Source organism: Lottia gigantea, assembly GCF_000327385.1.
Source record: "Lottia gigantea unplaced genomic scaffold LOTGIsca_29, whole genome shotgun sequence".
Classification (NCBI taxonomy): Eukaryota; Metazoa; Mollusca; class Gastropoda; family Lottiidae; genus Lottia; species Lottia gigantea.
In genome coordinates, this window is record NW_008708943.1 from 2,487,775 (window position 1) to 2,508,424 (window position 20,650).

General features: G+C 34.5%; 5 protein-coding genes across 5 annotated transcripts in view; all 5 read right to left on the minus strand.

Annotated features, from left to right (window-relative positions):
- Positions 1 to 709: 709 nt before the first annotated feature.
- Positions 710 to 1,807, minus strand: LOTGIDRAFT_189648 (hypothetical protein; the record flags this gene model as incomplete). Its single annotated transcript, XM_009056915.1, has 1 exon — positions 710 to 1,807. A coding segment is annotated over one exon (839 nt), but the record flags the coding sequence as incomplete, so codon positions are not given.
- Positions 1,808 to 3,745: 1,938 nt separating this feature from the next.
- Positions 3,746 to 9,944, minus strand: LOTGIDRAFT_189647 (hypothetical protein). The gene is made up of 12 exons (XM_009056916.1): positions 9,571 to 9,944; positions 8,283 to 8,762; positions 7,992 to 8,033; positions 7,353 to 7,454; positions 6,982 to 7,098; positions 6,657 to 6,837; positions 6,209 to 6,369; positions 5,627 to 5,773; positions 5,311 to 5,448; positions 4,821 to 4,886; positions 4,294 to 4,347; positions 3,746 to 3,969 (listed from the first exon to the last, which is right to left on the minus strand). Exons 1-12 carry the CDS (start codon positions 9,854 to 9,856, stop codon positions 3,863 to 3,865), a joined length of 1,881 nt encoding a protein of 626 aa, XP_009055164.1. The 5' UTR covers positions 9,857 to 9,944; the 3' UTR covers positions 3,746 to 3,862.
- A 175-nt stretch (positions 9,945 to 10,119) lies between these two features.
- Positions 10,120 to 13,981, minus strand: LOTGIDRAFT_232555 (hypothetical protein). Its single transcript, XM_009056917.1, has 7 exons — positions 13,581 to 13,981; positions 13,113 to 13,397; positions 12,507 to 12,539; positions 12,266 to 12,349; positions 11,722 to 11,920; positions 11,295 to 11,416; positions 10,120 to 10,880 (listed from the first exon to the last, which is right to left on the minus strand). The coding sequence occupies exons 1-7, from the start codon at positions 13,870 to 13,872 to the stop codon at positions 10,609 to 10,611; spliced, it is 1,287 nt and encodes a 428-aa protein (XP_009055165.1). The 5' UTR covers positions 13,873 to 13,981; the 3' UTR covers positions 10,120 to 10,608.
- Positions 13,982 to 14,513: 532 nt separating this feature from the next.
- On the minus strand, positions 14,514 to 16,119 carry LOTGIDRAFT_232556 (hypothetical protein). The gene is made up of 2 exons (XM_009056918.1): positions 15,712 to 16,119; positions 14,514 to 15,159 (listed from the first exon to the last, which is right to left on the minus strand). Exons 1-2 carry the CDS (start codon positions 16,010 to 16,012, stop codon positions 14,543 to 14,545), a joined length of 918 nt encoding a protein of 305 aa, XP_009055166.1. The 5' UTR covers positions 16,013 to 16,119; the 3' UTR covers positions 14,514 to 14,542.
- Positions 16,120 to 19,546: 3,427 nt separating this feature from the next.
- The window catches only part of LOTGIDRAFT_161553 (hypothetical protein), a gene marked incomplete at both ends in the record, with an annotated part of 3,284 nt that continues 2,180 nt past the window's right edge, over positions 19,547 to 20,650 (minus strand). The window contains one exon of the mRNA XM_009056919.1: positions 19,547 to 19,610. Within this exon, the coding sequence (XP_009055167.1) occupies positions 19,547 to 19,610 (64 nt within the window). The remainder of the gene's footprint in view (positions 19,611 to 20,650) is intronic.

The window sequence follows — 20,650 nt, forward strand, 5'->3', positions numbered from 1 at the left end:
TTGGATTTTCATTTGATATTTCAGAATCTTCTCCTGGTTCATTATATTCGTCTACATCAGACTCTGTTGTTGCAGGAGGAACGCTTGTTGTTATTTTTCTTTCTCTGCTTTTAGACTTCTTCCTGTTTATCTTCCCCTTGCCTTTGCCCTTTCCATTCTTTTCGTTTTTTCTCCTTCCTTTCCTTGTCTTTTTCCTGTTGTGTTTGACCTTGTTATTCTTCAGATTCCTTGGAGTTTTTTGTTTTACAATCTTAAGAATTGTAGTTGTTGTATCAGGAATGTGGGTTGTAATAGTTGACACTTTATATTCCTCACTGGGCATTTCAGGTTGCTCTTTTGAAATTTCAGATTTGTCACTTGGCTTCTCATATTTGTCACTTGGCATTTCAGGTTGCTCTTTTGAAATTTTAGATTTGTCACTTGGCTTCTCATATTTGTCACTTGGCATTTCAGGTTGCTCTTTTGAAATTTCAGATTTGTCACTTGGCATCTCATATTTGTCACTTGGCATTTCAGGTTGCTCTTTTGAAATTTCAGATTTGTCACTTGGCATCTCATTTGTCTCACTGGGCATTTCAGTTGCTGTATTATTCATTATAAATGTTTCATTTGGAACTTTTGATTTCTCACTTGGCATTCCAAATTCTTCACTTGGAATTTCGTATTCTTCACTTGTCATTTCATATTTCTCGTGTGGCATATCCAATCCCCCACTGGATATTGCAAGTTGCTCATTCGGCATTTCAAATTGATCATTTGACATTTCAGATTCTTCAATTGACGTTTCGACTTCCCCTCTTTGTATATTTTCAACTGGTGCGTTTGACGAAGAGGTTGGAACTGATGTTTTCTCAGATCCTATCAATTTCTTCAGTTTCTTTCTTTTCCTCCTCTTCTTCTTCTTCCCTTTCCCTTTCTTTTCATTTTTCCTCTTTCTTTTCTTTTTCTTTTTTCCTTTCATCTTGTAGCTATTTTGATTTCTTGTTACGTTTATCGTAGTAGTAGGAACTGTTGCAGCAAATGTTGGAATTATTGATGTAGTAGTCGAGATAGTAGTGGTTAGGAAACTGGTTGAAATTGTAGGAATTAAAGCTTTGGTAGTTCGGGATGTAGTTGTAGTTGTTGGAATCAAAGTGGTAGTGCTTGGAATCGTAGTCGTTTGGACAGTAGTCGTAGTTGCTCGGGTTGTAGTCGTAGTTGTTGGGACAGTAGTCGTAATAATTGGAATTGTAGTCGTAGTAGTTGGAATTGTAGTCGTAGTTGTTGGGACGGTAGTCGTAGTTGTTGGAGTAGTGGTTGGAATAGTCGTTGTAGTAGTAGGAATTGTAGTCGTAGTTGTTGGGACAGTAGTAGTAGTGGTTGGAATAGTCGTTGTTGTAGTAGGAATTGTAGTCGTAGTAGTTGGGGCAGTAGTCGTAGTTGTTGGAATAGTCGTTGTAGTGGTTGGAATTGTAGTCGTAGTAGTTGGGACAGTAGTCGTAGTAGTTGGAATGGTCGTTGTAGTAGTAGGAATTGTAATCGTTGTAGTTGGGGCAGTAGTCGTAGTAGTTGGAATTGTTGTCGTTGTAGTTGGAATTGTGGTTGTTGTAGTTGGAATTGTGGTCGTTGTAGTTGGAATTGTGGTCGTTGTAGTTGGAATTATGGTTGTTGTAGTTGGAATCGTGGTTGTTGTAGTTGGAATCGTGGTTGTTGTAGTTGGAATTGTGGTTGTTGTAGTTGGAATTGTGGTCGTTGTAGTTGGGATTGTGGTCGTGGTAGTTGGGGCAGTAGTCGTGGTAGTTGGGACAGTAGTCGTAGTAGTTGGGACAGTAGTCGTAGTAGTTGGGACAGTAGTTGCAATAGCCTTTGTGGTACTTGGTACTGGTTTTCTTCTGGACTTCTTTTTCTTTTTCCGACGGCCATGTTTTGCTTTCTTGATTTTATTATTCTTCACCTTTTTCTTTTCTGTGTTCTTTTTCTTAACTTTCTTATTATTCTTTCCTTTGGAATTTTTTTTCTTTCCTTTCTTCTTCCTCTTTGATTTTTTCTTTTTTCTTTTTTTTCTTCTTGCTTTTCTTTTAAATCGTTCCAATCTTTTATCTATAAGACGTTAATATAGCTTTTTAGGCCAGATTCATATCAATATCTCAATATCTCTAACCTACGTCTACTTAGAAAACTATTCTCATACCGGTACCGGTAATGTGTTTCTTACAATTATATCAAAGTTAAATTTTAGAACGCTAAACTATTCAAAGGGTTTACGTAAACTTTACTAAGTGTTGGAGAACTAATGTACGCAAAATTGCAGAGAATAATGTCTCCTTAGTCCTTCCTTAGCCCTAGGCTTTAAGGTTTTAACTAAAATATCGAGCTGCTCAACACACTTAACAATTAGTACACGTTTAAATCACCCTCTTTAATACAAAGTTCAGGTTGATCAAATTTAGATTTAGATGCGTAAAAATCAAAAATATTTTATTATGGTCTGTTTATAGAAATCTTTCATTAATTTACAATTCATAACTATTTGATGAAAATTTTGCATATTGCATAAAGAGAAAAATTATTTCATTACAAACCTGATTGTTTAGAAATAGCACGTTCCAAAGGATTTATCACTCTGACTCTCTCCTCTAATGTCTCATTTGAGCTGGACGTCGAGATAGCATTTTTCGCACAGGTTTTGGTTAAGCACGTCAAATTTCTATTTGAAATATGTCCAAAGTAGATTAACATCGGGTTTGTGGTACTGTTATTCAAATTTAACCCATCTACTACGTTTACTAGTAATATATAGGTAAACAATACAGTTAAAGTCGAAAGAATAACCTTACGAAATAACATCTCGACTTCTCATGGACGCTGCCATCTTGGATTATTTACCATAGAGATTTGGTTGCTACCTTCATGACGTCATAATGCATGATGTAAAACCTTTATTGCTTTTCTGTAAAATCTTAAACCCGAAACTACTTACGTCTAAGAGGCTTGGAGGCTTACCAGCTGGTAGAAAGGATCCTTAACTGTTAACCTACGTTGTCATCCTTGTAAAATATAGTTGTTTCTTTCTTTCTCACACTTTCCTTTTCAGTATTATTTTACGGTCATCGTGTTCAATCTCCACTATTCACATGCAGGCGATCGTTCATTTTAACGCCATGTTCAATAATTATTAATTATTCAGGCATTGCGGGGCCATGGTTTTTACCCCTACTTTAGTTCTAATGAATTTGAAAATATGATTTGCTAACGTTTTTGTCTTAAAATAGCCTACGAGTCAGAATGCGCCATATCTATTCTATTTTTATAAAAAAAGATTGGGGGAAGAAAACTCTCTCAGACGTTCCACTGAGCTGACGCATTTTGAATCTCAAACTGGACAGGTTATCCCCTCAACAAGTCAGTTCGCCCCTATTTTTACCTCTAGTCTCGGGAGACTATAGATAACAAAGGACTATAAGGCCTAAATAGTCAGAAGCTCAGTTACTTTCTTATACTGTATCCCACTACCAATCCACTTGTCAACTGCAGGACCATCCGTCTACTTGACGACCGTGTTCAATTCACTTGTCACAGCACTAGCACTAGCACACACCGTAGCTTGCAGTTAAATAGGAGACGGGTGGGGTTTGAACGAGGTGGGAAGGGATGTTTACCAAAGCCTTACCAACGACGTGTTCAATTCACTCGGAAGGAGTTGGTTTCTTGTTCAAACGAGGCTATACTTCATAGGGCTTAGGTCATAGTTTGATCCGATACAAATTCAGCTGTTACAAAAAATGAAATTTATTCGAGTATAACAATAGTATCATAAACATGAATGATATTTGAATGATAATTTTCCAAAGACCATCTATGCATCAACAGTGGCTTTTCTTCTTCATGGCAGTGGTGGCAGCGGCGGCGGCGACGGTGGCGCTGGTGGATGCTGCTCCTCTTCCATTGGAGCTGTTGATACTTGTTGATCCAATTCTGTCAGTTGAGCCTCTGAAAATGAACATTATTATATGAATGTATATATACCGGTATACATGTATTTCAGTTAAAACATGGTCTACGCAGTGCTGTTGAGTGGGAAATGTGTTTCTGTGTAAAACTTATAAAATAAGTAAAACCTGAATATTAAACCTTTGAAATCTTTTTCTTGATACTCAATAAATCGATCATTCCGTTGTATATTATTTTTTAGTAAGTAAACCAAAATCAAAGCTAATCGGAGTCAATTACAATGAATTCACGTCTCACATATTTTTCATACAGAAGACGATTAATTCAGAATTTCTGGCAATCGGAAAGGAAAACTTCACAGACCTTGTTCCATTTTAGCTTTTGAGACTTTTTGAACTAACTCTGTCAACTGATCCACTGAAAAGCATATTAATAAATTTATCAAACTTGAAAGTACATATACACGTATTTCGGTTGAAAATGGTGTAGGCCTACACAGTGCTCTTGAGTGGGAAACTATATGAGTAAATCTTATTAAGATTTAAGTAAATTTAGTAAAACCTGATTATGTCTTTCTTGATACGCTATGCATCGTTCATTTCTAAGTATTAAAATAAATCTCATCTTGTATGCGGAGATAACATAATATACATTACGTTATTGTGGTCTGGTTAAGAATTCTTTTGCGGGAGTCATTTTCGGTTAACTCTTTCTGGAATTGCAAGAACCACGGGCATCAGACGAAGATAGGCTACAGGCTAGAAATCTTCTTTACAATCCCTATAAGAAAAGTCTTTATCTGCTCCTCACAATCAAGATACTTGTGAGTTTTCATACAGAGGACGATCATTACAGAATTTCTGGTTATCACAAAGGAAAACTTCACTGACCTTGTTCAACTGATAATTTGGCCTCTGCTACTTTATCAGCTAATTGTTCAATTTGTTCATCACTTGCTGAAAGGTTTGAGAGACGTTTATTATATACAGTCGAGAGAAAGCACACAAATTGTAAAATTGTCGAAGTTCTTGTCGCGATGGCTGCAGAATCGTTGCCCAGGTCAGCCATCATTGAATTAGACACAGGCGATCTCAAGGTAAGATGGCAGGTTGTCATTGGCTGAGAGAACTGAAACGTACTGGTCGCTCGCAAAAAGCCATGAAAATACTTGATGGTTCACGGGAGTCAAAATGGTCACTGGAATCAGAGTAATCACAGAGCGTGATTTCCCGAGCAAGACGTATTTTTTAGCACTCATAGGAAGCAAGTAGGTCGCAATACAGTATGAGGGAAACTGAGTAAAGCTCTTTCTTTCTTAGTTAATGTTACAAACACTCAGCTATACACAATGGCTACCGTAAACAAAATAAATACACTAACCTTTTGCCTCAGACACAGGAGCAGCAACTGCTGAAACTGCCGAAACTGCTGAAACTGCAGAACCAGAAATTCCTGAAACTTCAGAACCATAAACTCCCGAAACATCAGAACCCCAAGAAGAACCAGCGGTTTCGGATCCTGTAATAAATTGACATAATGTTATTTACATAAGTGGTTTATCATGCTACATTTCAATCTGCATTTAAGGAACGGAAGAATACAACTGGATAAAATGGAATTAAATAGGTAAAAGGTTATGACCTATTCATTGAATTGAAAATAAAAAACAACTTTTTATAGAATTTGTAGTTCGTACCTTCACTTCCTTCACTCATCATACTGGCATCACTTTTGCCACCTTTTATACCTTTCTTAGCCTTTCCTCCACCTAGCTTAGATGCTTTCGTCCCTGAAGCCTTGTCGATGAGTTCATTCAATTTTTCAATTGTTGCCTGTTTCTCAACTACAATATAAATTTATTCAGATTTAAATATTATAGTAAATCTAGAGCGCCGTAAATGATGTACTACATAATGCAGTATTAAGGTCCGTGCAAATATGCCACATATTGCGAATCAACGACTTAGTTAGCAAGTCATCCTCAAGAGGGTTCATCACATTCTGTAAATCATCGAGCTATCCCGACGGTTCTCAACGACTTAAAGGTTTAGGTTGTACATCGATGGATGGAAAACGATGGTGGCTGTTTGCCCTGTTCTAATGACATAGCCATGTCAGACATGTAGAACATATGTGTGTGTAAACTGCCGTAGTGTAGATGTCAAATCATCAAGTCAGATTTCCATTCTGTAGTGTGAAACGGGATGAAAGTCAATAGTTAAAAACCTTTCATTATGACTTTGTTTACTGTTTAAATGCTATAATTAACAAAACATACGCTCGACTTCTATATCCTTAATGGTATAAGCCGGTGCTTTTTTCTTTTGTTTGGAACAGCAACCACAAAACATTTGATTACTGAGAGCCATCACACCGGGTACCGGCTCCGGCACTTTACCAAACCTCTTGTCTCTCCTAAATTTAGCTAACAGTTGCGCCCTGAAAGAAAAGTATCAATCTGATGTTCGCCACACTTATTCCATGTAACGAGCAATAATCAATTCAAATAAAATTCTTTGCTCTCGAAACCGGTATTTAATATTTGCATAGAGACTATGCATAGAATATACTTCTCGATTCAATGGCATCATGGCATTGGTACAAGTTGTTTAGTTTTAAGAGTGTACGATGGTCACTTGGACATTTCAATCAATATGCACATTGTACACCCAAAACATATGTGAGAAGACTAAAGAGTCTTCCTTCTATGATAATGAATTGCTTACCGTTTGTTTTTGACACGAACACAGTGTATAGTGAGAATAAGAGCAATCACTACTGTAACAGGTATGACAGTTGAAAGTGATATGATCAACGCCAGATTGGCGTCATCTTCTTGTTTAGCTTTATGTTTCTTATGTTTCTTAGGTTTTCCCTGATCAGACTTCAATTTGATTTTCTCCGCACCTTTAATATATATACCAAATTCATTATGATTATTCAAGTCCTTCGAAAGAATAACTTAAGAATGTGAAATGAGAATGTTTGAATAAATATTCGGTAAAAATTGAATTGAATTTTGAAATCGAAAATATATTGGAAATAACTTACTAAATTCGCAGTGCTTCCCTTTTCTCCCTGCTGGACAAACACACTTATAATCTTTGATAGTAGATCCCAATTTCTCACATATACCATTATGACGACATGGTTTTAATTCGCAAGGATCTAGAATGGGACAGCAATAATTTCATTACCATAAATTAAACTAAAACTGTTTTTTCTAAATGCACAAAAATACGGATGGAGACGCTTTACATACATACAAAATTCGGTGATGTTATTTTATGAAAATTGTGGAATCACTACCGATTTTTCTTCCAAATTCAATAATAATTATATTAAAAGTCCGGTTGACTCGCTTTGTGTGGTTAGTAGTTTGGTTTTAATTGTATACCGTATTTAAGGCAAATTTTAATTACCAATCTTTGTCAGTGTTTTATCTGTTTTCTTTTTGATACTGCTCAATTCCTTTATTTCCTTCATCTTCTCTTTATTTACTGGCATTGTTGTTTCAATTTTCACTACAAATTTTAAAAAAATATATCTTTCACCAAAAAATACAAAGGAAGTGAACGCAAGGATAACGGATTATACGTATTTCAGACAACTACAAATATCCATCAGTGTGGATAATGTAGGCTACTTCTTCAAAATGTCAAGTTATTACAAATTCCGTAAAATACCTTGACAACATTTATTATGCACTTTTCCTTTTTTTCTTTGAAAGTCGTAGACACAAACAATATTTCTCTCTAGTCAGAGTTAAATATAAAGGCAATAAAATGCTTTGTTATAAACAACAATTATTCCATCCGTTTTTGGTGGAAAACGAAAAGACAATCGTGTTCTGAAAATCAAAACATGAGTTCTCTAATTGGTTGTATTCACCAGCGTACAATACCATCCAATTTTATCTCTGCATTTACTTCCGTGATGTGCCTGATGACATCAGTTGAGTTCGTCAAAACTCGACACTGTGAAATGCGTGAACTTAAACTTGACCCTTTTTTTATATTGAAAACGAGACTAAACGCTTGGACCCTTTCCAGGGCTCTTACCTTTAACTGGATAAATCTTTTTCAGTTCAGGTGAATTGACAGCTGAAAAGGGAAGAGTGAGTTCATAATTAACATATATATCAGGTAAATTATTCCGAAGGCCAAGACTAGATTTTATAGCTTTCCAACCAAAAGAATTGGAGGAAATCAACTTGATTAACGGTAAATCTATGCTGTAGCCTAAGCATGATTCATGACTTGGAAAACCAAATTTGGAATTGCTTTGAATTCTTTTTCCCATGTGAATCCTGTTGGGCAATCAGCTTATAATTGAGTTCAGTGTAACCTTACCATCATCCTTCTCTTCTTTAATCTTCTCTAATAATTCTTTGAGATTATCATCTGACTCTTTCTTGCCTTCAGGCTCTTTTTTACTCTTTATAATTTTCTTTCCTTTGTCTTTTTTCTTGTCATATACCTTTTTGCAATTTTTCATGCAATTTCCCTTTTTGCCTTTTTTCTTGCCATTTCCCTTTTTGCCTTTTTTCTTGCCATTTCCCTTTTTGCCTTTTTTCTTGCCATTTCGCTTTTTGCCCTTTCTCTTGCCCTTTAGTTTTTTGACATTCTTTCCTTTCTTGCCTTTGCGCCCCTTCTTTTTCTTGCGTTTACCCTTTTTCTTACCCTTTTTAATTGTCTTTCCCTTCTGGCCTTTTTTCTTGCCCTTTCGTTTTTTTCCTTTCTTCTTTTTCATGCCTTTGCGACCCTTTCTTTTCCTGCCTTTCCCTCTCTTCTTTTTACCCTTTTTCGATGCTCTTTTGACACGAGTAAAACCTGAAAAGTTCCACATAAAATAATTTTAATTCGAATTGTAGTTATCTCAACTTATATCCATACCTTCGACAGCAAACGATCATTGTTTCAAGCCAAAGGTACTGGCAGAACATCGGTGTAATGCCTGATCTTACGGTGGTTCGTATACGACATCATTATAAAACTGGAATATTATTATAAAACATAATTTTCAATTAAAAACTTGAATTTCCATCCGGGTGGAAAATAATTTTCACCCAGGTGATAATTCTAGAATTTTGAATTAAAAACTTGAATTTCCACCCGGGTGAAAATTAATTTTCACCCAGGTGATAATTCAATAATATTTTATAAAAAAACTTGAATTTCCACCCGGGTGAAAATTAATATTTACCCAGGTGATACTTCTCGAATTTTGAATTAAAAACTTGAATTTCCACCCGGGTGAAAATTAATTTCACCCAGGTGATAATTCAATAATATTTAATAAAAACTTGAATTTCCATCCGGGTGAAAATTCAATGTCGTATACGAGCCACCGTAGATCTAGCTGTTCGGATAACTTTTTTTGATGCCAACAACTAGTTTTCTTTTAAAATGAAATCGGAAAAGATTAAAATTTATACCGTATGAATACTTTTTCTCGGCTGGCGGTAGCCTACCTACAGACCTCCTCGGGTATTCTACCTACTACTCGATTTGTTGGGTGGATCTAGTGACTGTAACTTAGACAAGACTAGACTAAGTACTACCTACTTTTAGTTTACTCATATTACCGTTACTAGCTAGATATAAGAAAAAGAGTGCAGTGTCGAGTGCCTGTACTTACTCGTTCCGTTTTTTGGTTGAATTTCTTGTTTGGCCGTCCATTGTGTCAAGCTAAATTCTCTGATATCACCAGGCAACACAGCATTTTTAGCATTTGTAGAGTTTTCATCTAATTTTGGATCAGAAACAGTTGAAAATGAAGCCAGACTGGTGAGACCATCGAAGCCGATGTCTTTCGATTCCTTCCCATCCAAGTTTAAATCTAGATCTATGGGAGAAACTTTACCGTATATAGCAAAAACACATCCAAGTACCAAACACACCGACACACATACTTTGGAAGTCATTGTGTGAATAGCAAATTCACAATAAAGTTTTGTTTACTTATCAGGAACCATGATTCCGGCGGCCATTATGTTTCCAAGTAACGTTAATAGGACGGGGATGACGTCATGTAATTATGACGTCATTGATAATGATGATGAACATTTACGTGGTTTTGTGGTGTGGATAATAATTTCGTTTCGTAGGCCATTATTCATACTGAATCTGTATGATTAAGAACTTCAAATCGAACACGATTCAGATAACAAAGACAATAGCTGATATTAAAAAAATTATATCATATATATTTTCGATAGGATTCCTTCTTATCCGCCAAGAACTGTGCATTCCATAAGTCAAGAAAGCAACAAGAGAACAAACAAACATTAAATATTTCCAGAGTTAAATAGGTTAGACGTTAAATGGGTTAGGCGTTAAATGATGATTACTCAATTCTTTTGCCTTTTGCAAAACTTTTGCCATTTACGAGCTATAAAGAACAAAAACTCAATTTATATGTTTTCGATTTTCCACATGAATGAACAATTTTAGATCTAAGGATAAACCCAATAAAAAACAAAACCCTGAAAGATCTAGATCAGATCTAAATCTTTTGAAATTTATTTTCGGTAGGGTTAAAGGCCCCACACGGAGGCTAGATGTCCATCAACCAATTTGACCAAATCCCTATAGGCTTTTGTATCTTCTTTTATGAGAAAGCCAGCGTTGGGCTAATATAATATGTTGAGATTTTTCCAGTTGTAATCTGCTCAGGCTATGTGACATATGGTATAGCCATTTCCATGTTCTGCTTTTGTCCTTCGGTCAATTTCCTTTCTTCAGATTTCTCTCCTTCTGGCTCTAGGCCTACTTCTTCTTCCGGCTCTACTTCTCCCAACTCTTCTTCTTCTGATTCTGTCACTTCCACCGTTTCTTTACTTAAACGCTTTCTGTTATGTTTCATTTTTCCATCTAGTTTACTAATACTCTTTCTTGCTGGTTTCTTTAATATGCCTTTGTCAACCTTCTTCGTGCTTCCCACACCAGCTGTAAACGTTAATATCATTATTCTGTTTCAACTTATCTATAACCGATATAACAGTAACTACCATAGACAATAATGGACATTTTTTTCTGCTCTGAAGAGGCTACGTATTCTCAAATCGATCTTTGCGCTTGAATATCCCAAAAGTTATTTAGAAGTTAAGACACTAGAACATCCCAGAATACGCAGCCTGGTCACAAAAATATTCAATCCAATTATTAGTTGCAAAAGCAGTTATTTATATTGAGCAAAAGAGAAGTTCGGCATCATAAAAAGTGATATTTTGAAATTCTTGCATGGGATGTTAAAGCCAATCGATACAAGAGGATCTACCATGAAGTAAACGTTCCATAGTTAAGGCAAAATAACGAAGTCGACTATATTAAGCTATTCTTGATTTTGGTTTGTTTACTCACATTGATCTGGTGTCTCAGCGGCACAACCACACAGTTGATTACTGACAGTCAACATGCCTGGTACAGGAGGGGGGATTTTACCAGCTTTTAGATCTTCTTGATATTTAGCCTCTAAATTATTTCTGAAATAAACACGTCTTCAATTTCACTAATTGTCAGAGTTTTTCTTTCGTGAATATTCCAAGTTGAATAGTTTCTAGAAATTGGGCTGAAACTATAGCCCTTTACAGAGGAATAGCTCAATCAGCATTGATTGGATTTTCATTCTGCTAAAATTGTGTGCTGTGGATTCGAATCCTTCTGAAAGTAAGAAAATTCTGATGCCAGTGTGTCGGCTGTCATTCCTAATAGCTAACCTGAGTGATGTGATGGCTTATAGAAAATTGGCAAGCTTGACGCCTATAAGATTCATCGTGTGTGCACTTACCGTCTTAATTTCACACGAACAAAGTGTATGATGAAAATTATTGCAATGAATAGGAAAATAGATGCAACAGCAATTGATATAACCATGGCAATAAAGAGTTTAACTTTTTCATCCTCATCATCATCATCGTCATTACCTTTACCATTTTCTCCCAAATCAGATACCAGTCTGATCCGTTTTGGCAAATGTTCTGATTCACCTTCAAATAGCAAACATTTTATGATTATTGAAGTCGTCGTTCTTTTATGACAATAGATTATGGTCTCTACATTGCGTTTCGCTATCACTCAAGTCGTGATTTTATCAAGAAACGGTTTATTTGACAAACGCATATTGGTTATAAACAAATAACGTCTTTAGAACGGGACTGTGGCAGAAAACTTATTAAATTACAATGGAGACAAAAAAATCCGAAACAAAAAGAACGAAATTATAAATAAAATTTTAGTTAGATAGGGGATTGGAAGACTGTCATTACATGCTGAAACTGGTGCACACATCTTGTGTTGAATTTTATTTGAGTTTTGGGAAAAGTCTTACCTACCTTTATGTTTAGTCTTTTCTTTCCTCACATTTTTATCGTTCACTTTTATTGCTTTTTTCTTTGTTGGAAGCACTTTGACTTTCACTGGAATTAAAAGCAGAACGTCTGTTTATAAAATGAAGTTTCAATAAAGAAATTAAAACAAATGAGAGTGAGTCATGATGTATTTAATATATATATATTTTAGGACACTCTTTTAACTAAATTATAAATTTCGTATGCCTTTTTATGATCTACTTACCATCCACTGGATATTTTTCTTCTGTAGTTTCAACTGAAATATAAAGGAATAATGATTAAAATTACTTGAAATATACCTCAAACAAGAAACTTCATTTATTCATGGTTTATTCAAATTTATCCTCTCTCTGAAATTTGTACGGCTTTTCGATCAATCTATAAGATGAGAAAATACAGTGTGTGATAATGTCTGATTATCCAGTCCTTGACCATTCTTCAAAATGGAGAGTCGTCAACATAACTTTCAAACACAGATTAGGCCTATGGATACATATGACTGATCATCTTAGCTGAAGTATCGAGTTTCTGAGACCAAGGTACAATTGACCCCCGGAAAAGTGATTTGTACCTCCAAATGTAGCCTACTCCGCTTCATTTGTAACAAATATATAAATTATGATTTTTATACGTTTTTGTGCCAAATATGTGTCAAAATGCACCAAATAAATGTTATTTTTCACTCCATGGGAGACTTGTGTTTTACGCTTCCAGAAAATGCTGCCGAATTTTGAATCTCAACCTCGACATTGTCCCCAAAATTCAGCCAGTCTGTCCCATTTTTTGTACCCTCTGTCTAGTGAGGCTGGCACCATTTACTTCATCTAACCTTTTTTTTTCTTTTGTTGCATGTCATGTGGCAGTTTCTTCAGCTCATTATTTTTACTTTTAGTTTCTTGGTCTGGCTTTTTCCCTTTTCCTTTTTTAAGTTTTAGTCGATCTTTTATTTTAGACCCCTTCTTCTTCTCTTTACCCTTCTTCTTTTTATCCTTATTTCTACCCCTCTTTTTCTTTCTACCCCTCTTTTTCTTTCTACCTGTCCTTTTCTTTTTACCATTAGATTTCCCTTTCTTCTTTCTAATTCTCTTTCGTGCTCTTTTAACACGAATCAAATCTAGAAACATTCAAAAGAAACACACTATTTATAGTTACTAGATAGGCTACATTAGATGTCTGGTACTAGTAGATCTAGATAGAAATTAGGTAGCATTCAGAATCTCTTTTGTACTTTTGCAATGTGAAACTTTGCTGTCCTTTGATGATAGCCTACAATGCCAATGGGCTGTATTATACTTACTTTTTGATGTTTCATATTTTGGGTGAATTTCTTGTTTGGCCGTCCGCTGTGTCAAGGTAAATTTTCTGACATCTAACAGATTTTCAGCTTTTGTTGAGTTCACATCTAATTTTGTATCTGAAATAGGTGAGAAGGAACCCAGACTGGCCAGATCCAGATCAGCTAAGTCTCCTAAGCCGATTTCATCCGCATCCTTCAGATCAGCGTTTGGAGGAACAGTTTGAGGTCTGCCATAAACAGAAAAAGCACATCCAAGTATTAAACAAACCGACATAAATACTTTACAAGTCATTGTGTGAACTTTAAATCCATAACAAAGTTTTTTCCTTGCCCCATCGTGTTATTTTTCGGTGGCCATTAACACAATGCCTATGTTTCCAAGTAACGTACGTGAAAAACAGAATGACGTCATGTAGGAAACCAATGTCAAAAGTCATCAATGAAAGTTTGTGTTGAAGTTTGAAGACTTATTTTTTAATTTCAAACAGCTCTGTGCTGTGTTTGTACTACGATCTATGCATTCTTCCGCAATTGATAAAAAAATCCAAATCCAAAGAATGTATACGACCATGTATAGTATTGGAAAACTGATGTTTCATTATTTTGGGCGAAAATCATCTAAATCTGTTGGGGATCAGGAGCAGGATTGCATGAGTTAGCCTATGTAGCCTACCTTAAGGATTCGAACAGTGTCAGTCATTCCATGAACATTTCCAATTTGGCTTGAAAATTGCTTTGAGAGATTTCTATCTTTTATTCGCACCATTCTGGATGTATGTTGTAACAAAGCAATTCTATTCAAGCTGTTTCAGGATTACAGGAACCCCATATATATGACAGAAAATGGGAATGATGCAAAGAATAGAAGTTATAAGTGTCTAAAAAGATCATTTTAGGTTATACCCAGTACTGAATCCTTTTAAAAAATATTATACAGAAAAGACATTTTTTTTTATTTGTTTTTATACAAGATAGTTAAAGAATTGATGACAAAAAAAAGTAAATAATAGCAATGATAAAATGGGCATGTTAGTAGTTGATGCTGAATGTGGTACACCTTTTCCTGCTACCTTTATTTTAACTTTATCAGATTTCTGACCTGCACTGGGTTTAGAACTGCCTTTCTTTGAAGAAGAAATATCAACAGGGGTCCAATCATCTTTCTTTTTAGAACCAGCATGGGATATTTCTACTTTCACAGTCTGTTTCTTTCCTTTGGTTTCCTTTTTTCCCTTTTCCGCTTTACCCTCCTTTCCTTTTCCCTCTTCACTCTTCTTTCCTTTCGTTTCTTTTGTTCCCTTTTCCGCTTTACTCTTCTTTCCTTTTTCCTTTTTGTGTTTCTTTGGCGTGCCCATCATGCCTTTAATTACCTCTTCTCCTTCCTTTGCTTTTTCAACCACGCTATCCACTGCCTTTTCCATCATGCTCTCATTTGGCTTTTCTTTCTTTCCATTTTTCTGCTTCATTTTCTTTTTCTTCTTCCCTCCTTTCATCTTCTTTCTCTTCTTCTTCCCCCTTTTCCTTTTCCTTCTCTTTTTCTTACCTTCCTCTCCAGATCTCTTAATGCGAAATTTATTTCCTACAAGTACACGAAACATATAGATTAAGATTGACTACAAATTATATTTCAGACAGGCCACAATCTCAGCAACATAAACAGATCTCATGTCTTAACTATCAAGAGAGAATTTTAAATTTTCTTTTCTGTAAGCTTATAAGCTTACTATATTTTTATATCAATATTTTCTATTAGTTTTAGATGTGTCGAACGTAGTACAAAAAGGCGAAATTCACTTTAAAGTTTGGAAGCGAACGTTAACTTGTCATCTACCAACCCACCAACCTTTAAAGTTTGATTTCTTATTCAATAAACCTCTAATAAATCTAAAACCAATACATCTTGACATGCAAAGTTTGGCTTTTACAAAGCCTCTATGCTTAATCTAGATATTTTGCATAATTATCGGCTACTGCTAGTATAGGTTCAGAAATCAGTTTGCGCTTGTTTGCTCTTAGTCGGACACCAATTTAATGTTTACTGTAGTGGAATTAATTATAATCATTTGAGTTCATGCCATGGAACGAATCAATCTCCGACTATTTACGGATAGATCTATCTTAAAAATCCTACCTTGTTTTCGGGTAGGCCTATTATTCGGAAGATCTAGAGCTGGTGATAGGTTTCTTACATTTTTGCTGGCAGAACCAAGACTGGGCTTTTTTTGGATCGATTTTCCGTCGCTTGTGCATAATTCATTATCTGATTGGTCTTGTTGAGATTGAGAATCAGCTGGTGCTCCTTCTGATGCACGTCGATGAGGCCGCGTCTTTTTCAATTCCAATGAGCCATTATCTTTTGGAGCACTATTCAAATCGCTGAGAACGAGTCCGATGATCCCCAAGAAAAATATTACTCTATACTGGTGTAACATCTTTACGGTGAGGCCGCTTTCTGAAATTAAAAAATTTCATTATAATTCAATCCTGTCATTTTTATGTTTTCAGTTGACAGCCGCCGCCATTACGTTGCCAAGTGCTATTATGACGTCATTGTTTTTTTGACGTAAACTCGGACTAAATGGAACGACAGAACGACGGAATGACAGAGCACAAAGGCATTCGGTTATCTTTATAGAATAAATAGCAATTGGATAATTCCATAAAGAACCATTTTGTATTATCTTGAAAAAAGAAGCTCTTGAAAGGTAGTTAACAAATTGTAAAGGATTTCAAAGCGGGGTTTTCAAGAGACTCAGAGAACTGCAAATTTTTACAACCATCGGGGCTTATAATATATCAAATTTGCTGTTTTGGATTTCAGATTTCGTTTTGCGGTCGTTAGTAGCACTACTTGGTTAAGTAGCTTAGCTTAGCCAGCATAGTTCAAAAATAGAATGCACGTCTGGCTTGAGTAGGACAAATGGTAGGACAAACCACTCTTACTACAGTAATTAGTATCTACAAAATTCCATTATCATTATCATTGCTGATCTCTCTTAATGGTCCAAGCACTATCTACGGGTGATTTTACCTCAATAAACCCAGACGGTTTGATGGTTTCAATGAATTAGGACTATGACTGCAAAAATAGACCACAGAACTGCAAAAGACCTATTAGCGCTTTGTTTTTTTTGTTAAAAATCCCTGCTGAATTTCAGCTAAGCTATTAAATTAGGAATTAGTTAAATTGTCCCACAATTCCTGGTATCTGACACCCAGAAGACATCCTGCCTTTGTCTTTTCTCCGTGGGTTGTTAGAATTCCCATTGTAACTGTGTGGAGACGAAGTTGGGCTGGATGATAGAGGCTAGAAGTTTCAAGGATAATGACGTCATTGCAGAACCATATTAAGAACTAGACAATTCCTGCTTTTTTTTTTTACCGTATCAGCATATTACCTTTTTTGGATGTTTTCTGTTATTTGCGTACTTGACGCAGTGTTCGAGCTTCTCCAGAGGATTTATCACATAATGCAATGGAAAGCCTAGCCTGACCACATTCGGATGTTTCCGAAAAAGTTGTTTCAAACATCTAGCCTGTCTATAATCTACATTCTGGATGGATGGACCGTTTTCTTCGACAATAGTTGAAATTTTTTTGGGACATAACTAAAAACAGACCAAAATGGTGTGATATAAGTTGGAATTTAAGTGCCACTTTATCATTTGAATGAATCACTATGATTGGAAGTATTGGAATTTATGTAATGATTATATTAAACAAAAAGTAAGGATCAGTAATCTCTGTTTTCGGTCAAAACAGTATCATTTCAAGAAACAAGTGTTCTGAAACCAGGGACACGTTGAACCAAGTCCACAGCCCCCCAACATGTAAAACTTTGCAGGAGAGCAAATTGTTTTTGAAAAAACAATTCCTGGGGAAGGGACCTCAACTCACTAATTAAGAAACCAATGAAATTCTTGTCCAGTAAATATAAGTCTGATAATATATCAATATTTAACTGTAGACAAATTGGACACCAGACCTTCATTTTATAAAAAAGCTGAAATTGAGCTTCTTTAGCTGGTAAAGAAAACACAAGTAATGATCCAAACAGCAAATTGAAACTCTAAATACAAAATAACAGTTTGGCAGCAAATGAACTAATTATATCAATAATAATTGAGGTAATATTTCATTATGTAAAGTGGTATCAGGTGTCCAGAAGAGTAAGCATAATACCCTGCCTTGCACCAAACCAGTCATTACTGCTTAATATATTACACACAAAATTGGACGGTAATATGAGAAAGTCAATAAGTGGACATGACATTTTATTCTATTAACACTGAATGGATATCACAATATACATTCAATATAAACCAATAACATTATACAGTAATAATTATACAAACACTATAACTGACCAACTACTTCTTTTTCTATCAGAGCATTCTTGTCTGCAATACTACAGTTTCAGTATAACTAAAAAAAATGCTCTTCTTTTGTCTTGTACAGTAGCCAAATTAGTTACATTTAAAAATTAAAAAAAACATAAACATGCCAAGATTCAAATCAAATTAAAACTTTTGTTTCCTTATGTTCATGTTCAAATCAAATATAAAGGTCTAATCTTCAATTAAAGTCAAGACTCGTCCAAGACAAAAACTTCATGGGTCTCAATGGTCCTAATGTTCAATATTAACTAAAATGATATATTTATTGTGGTTGATCCAACAGCATTAAATGTATACAGATATACTATGTAATATAATATAAACATACAAAAATATCAAAATGTAAGGATATTGTTTTTAAAATTTGGTTAAGGATAAAATAATGGAAACTATAACATTAACCAAAGACTTGTTGGAAACCTTGGGATCTGTGGTAGCCTTTATCGTCTAGGCCCTCTTGTCTGTACACAACTGTAACGAATGTCGAAGACAAGAGAAGTCTGGATGCCATAAACTAGATCTCCAGACATATTCTTAATAACCCAACAAATCTTTGAAATCAGTGATAAGCTTATACACAAACATAGGTGAGAAAATTAAAAATTAGTAACAATCTGAGCACTTATAATAGTTAATAATAAATAAATAAACAATATAGATATAACAAAATAAATATAACATTAGACAATATATAAATATAGACTAGAATTTATTAGGATTAACAACAAACATCATTATACAGAAAATGTATAAGAAAATCAGTTAATAATAACATTTTGGCAAGAGTAATAATAGATTTAAATATGGGACAATAATTCATAGTAGAAATGTAAATTTAAAGTGATATAGTCCTTGGAATAATTTGCTTTACCAGGTAATCAAACACCATTCAGATGTCTATTATCATCTTTCAGACTATAAAAAAACATTTCTTCATTAAATTATTACTGATTGTAATTACACCTGGAAGTTGTCAAAATTATGTACCCTGTCCTGATAACAGGTAAAAATTATTATCAGACATAAATATTAATGTTCTGGAATTTCAGATTGCCATCATATTCACCACTGCATTAACAGAATGATGAGCCAAACATCAGATTTCTATTTTGAAAAGAGACAACAAACATATTTCTATTTTGAAAAGTGACACAGAAACCTAAATTAAGTTCATTAGTCGTATGACAAATATTTAGATGACTTTCACAGTGCTTAACAGAATTTTTAACATGGTTTAAACAGTATTACTATAAATATTTCTGTATCTCTCTACTATTGATGTATTGAGCACTATTTTAACGGTGGAAATATTTTATTTTATTATTAAATAGATATTTAGAGGGATATTGACTATTTATCTTTGGACAGTGCTATATTAGTAATTACTGGTATTATTCATTAGTACATAACAAAATATATCTTCAAATACACAACTTGTAGAATTATACCCCTTATAGTATAATTATAGATACCACTTATAGTATAATTATAGATACCACCTATAGTATAATTATAGATACCACTTATAGTAATTATAGATACCACTTATAGTAATTATAGATACCACTTTCATAATAATAATAATAGTTTTTTCATACTCAATGATACAAATGGTAATACAGATACTTCCACCCTGAAATATCAATTGTAGTCTTATATATTTGTGATATCTATATTCTGTCCAATACATCAGGATCTAACCAGTCTTATTAGTAGGCCTAACATTATTCAACTTGACCAATAATCAATTGTACTCTAGTACTCTATATAGGAGAGAAGAAAAGATGGGAGTAACTGTACTTGCTCAATCATCATTAACAGTACTCAAAGTAAGTAATGTTAATATCAGCCAACTGTATCAGAAGTTAAATGGATCAAGACTACTATTGATACATCAGGATGGGTATATTTATAGATCCTTGTAACTTGATTTCTAGTTCTCTGTCATATTCTGTTTGAAAATTTTAAAATTGTGTTAGTTTATCAGATGTAAAGTTTTGATCATCTACTTAAATCTTTGCTCACAACTTTGCATAATATGAAACTCTTTTGCATAGATATAATAATTGTGCCTTTCAAAATTCTGCATATCTACTGTTGTAGCAGAACTAGCAATCAAGTCAACCTATATAATATCTAACACACAATACAACAAAATACAATTAATATATCAAATATAAAATATTGTAAAAGGAGCCATCTTGAAGTTTGCATTGTTACCATAATGCAGGCTAATAATCATTTTTAAATTTTCTGACAACATTCAAGTAATATTTACTCACATGTGGTTTTGACTATTAAAATCCGTACAGTCAGTGTTCTATATAAACAAAGACTAGTAAGTAATAACGCCATCAGAATATTAAAATTTGCTTGACCAGCTGAGCTCAAATTTCAGTCAGCATTAAGACTGTGCCATGCCACAGATATTAAGCATTGTAAACAATAACCCCCACTTCTATCCAGTTGTTCTGCTTATGGATTTTGCATGTGTTGAAACAAAATATGAGCTCTAACAAGTTAAAATGTATGTTCTGTATCTTGTGTAGGTGTTCCATACGACCTTCCTAAAGTCAGATTGGATAGATTTAAATCTTCTTGACTTATCAAGACATCTGATAGGTCAGACTGACAATCACTATCATCTAATCTATAATTTGATGATCGATAATA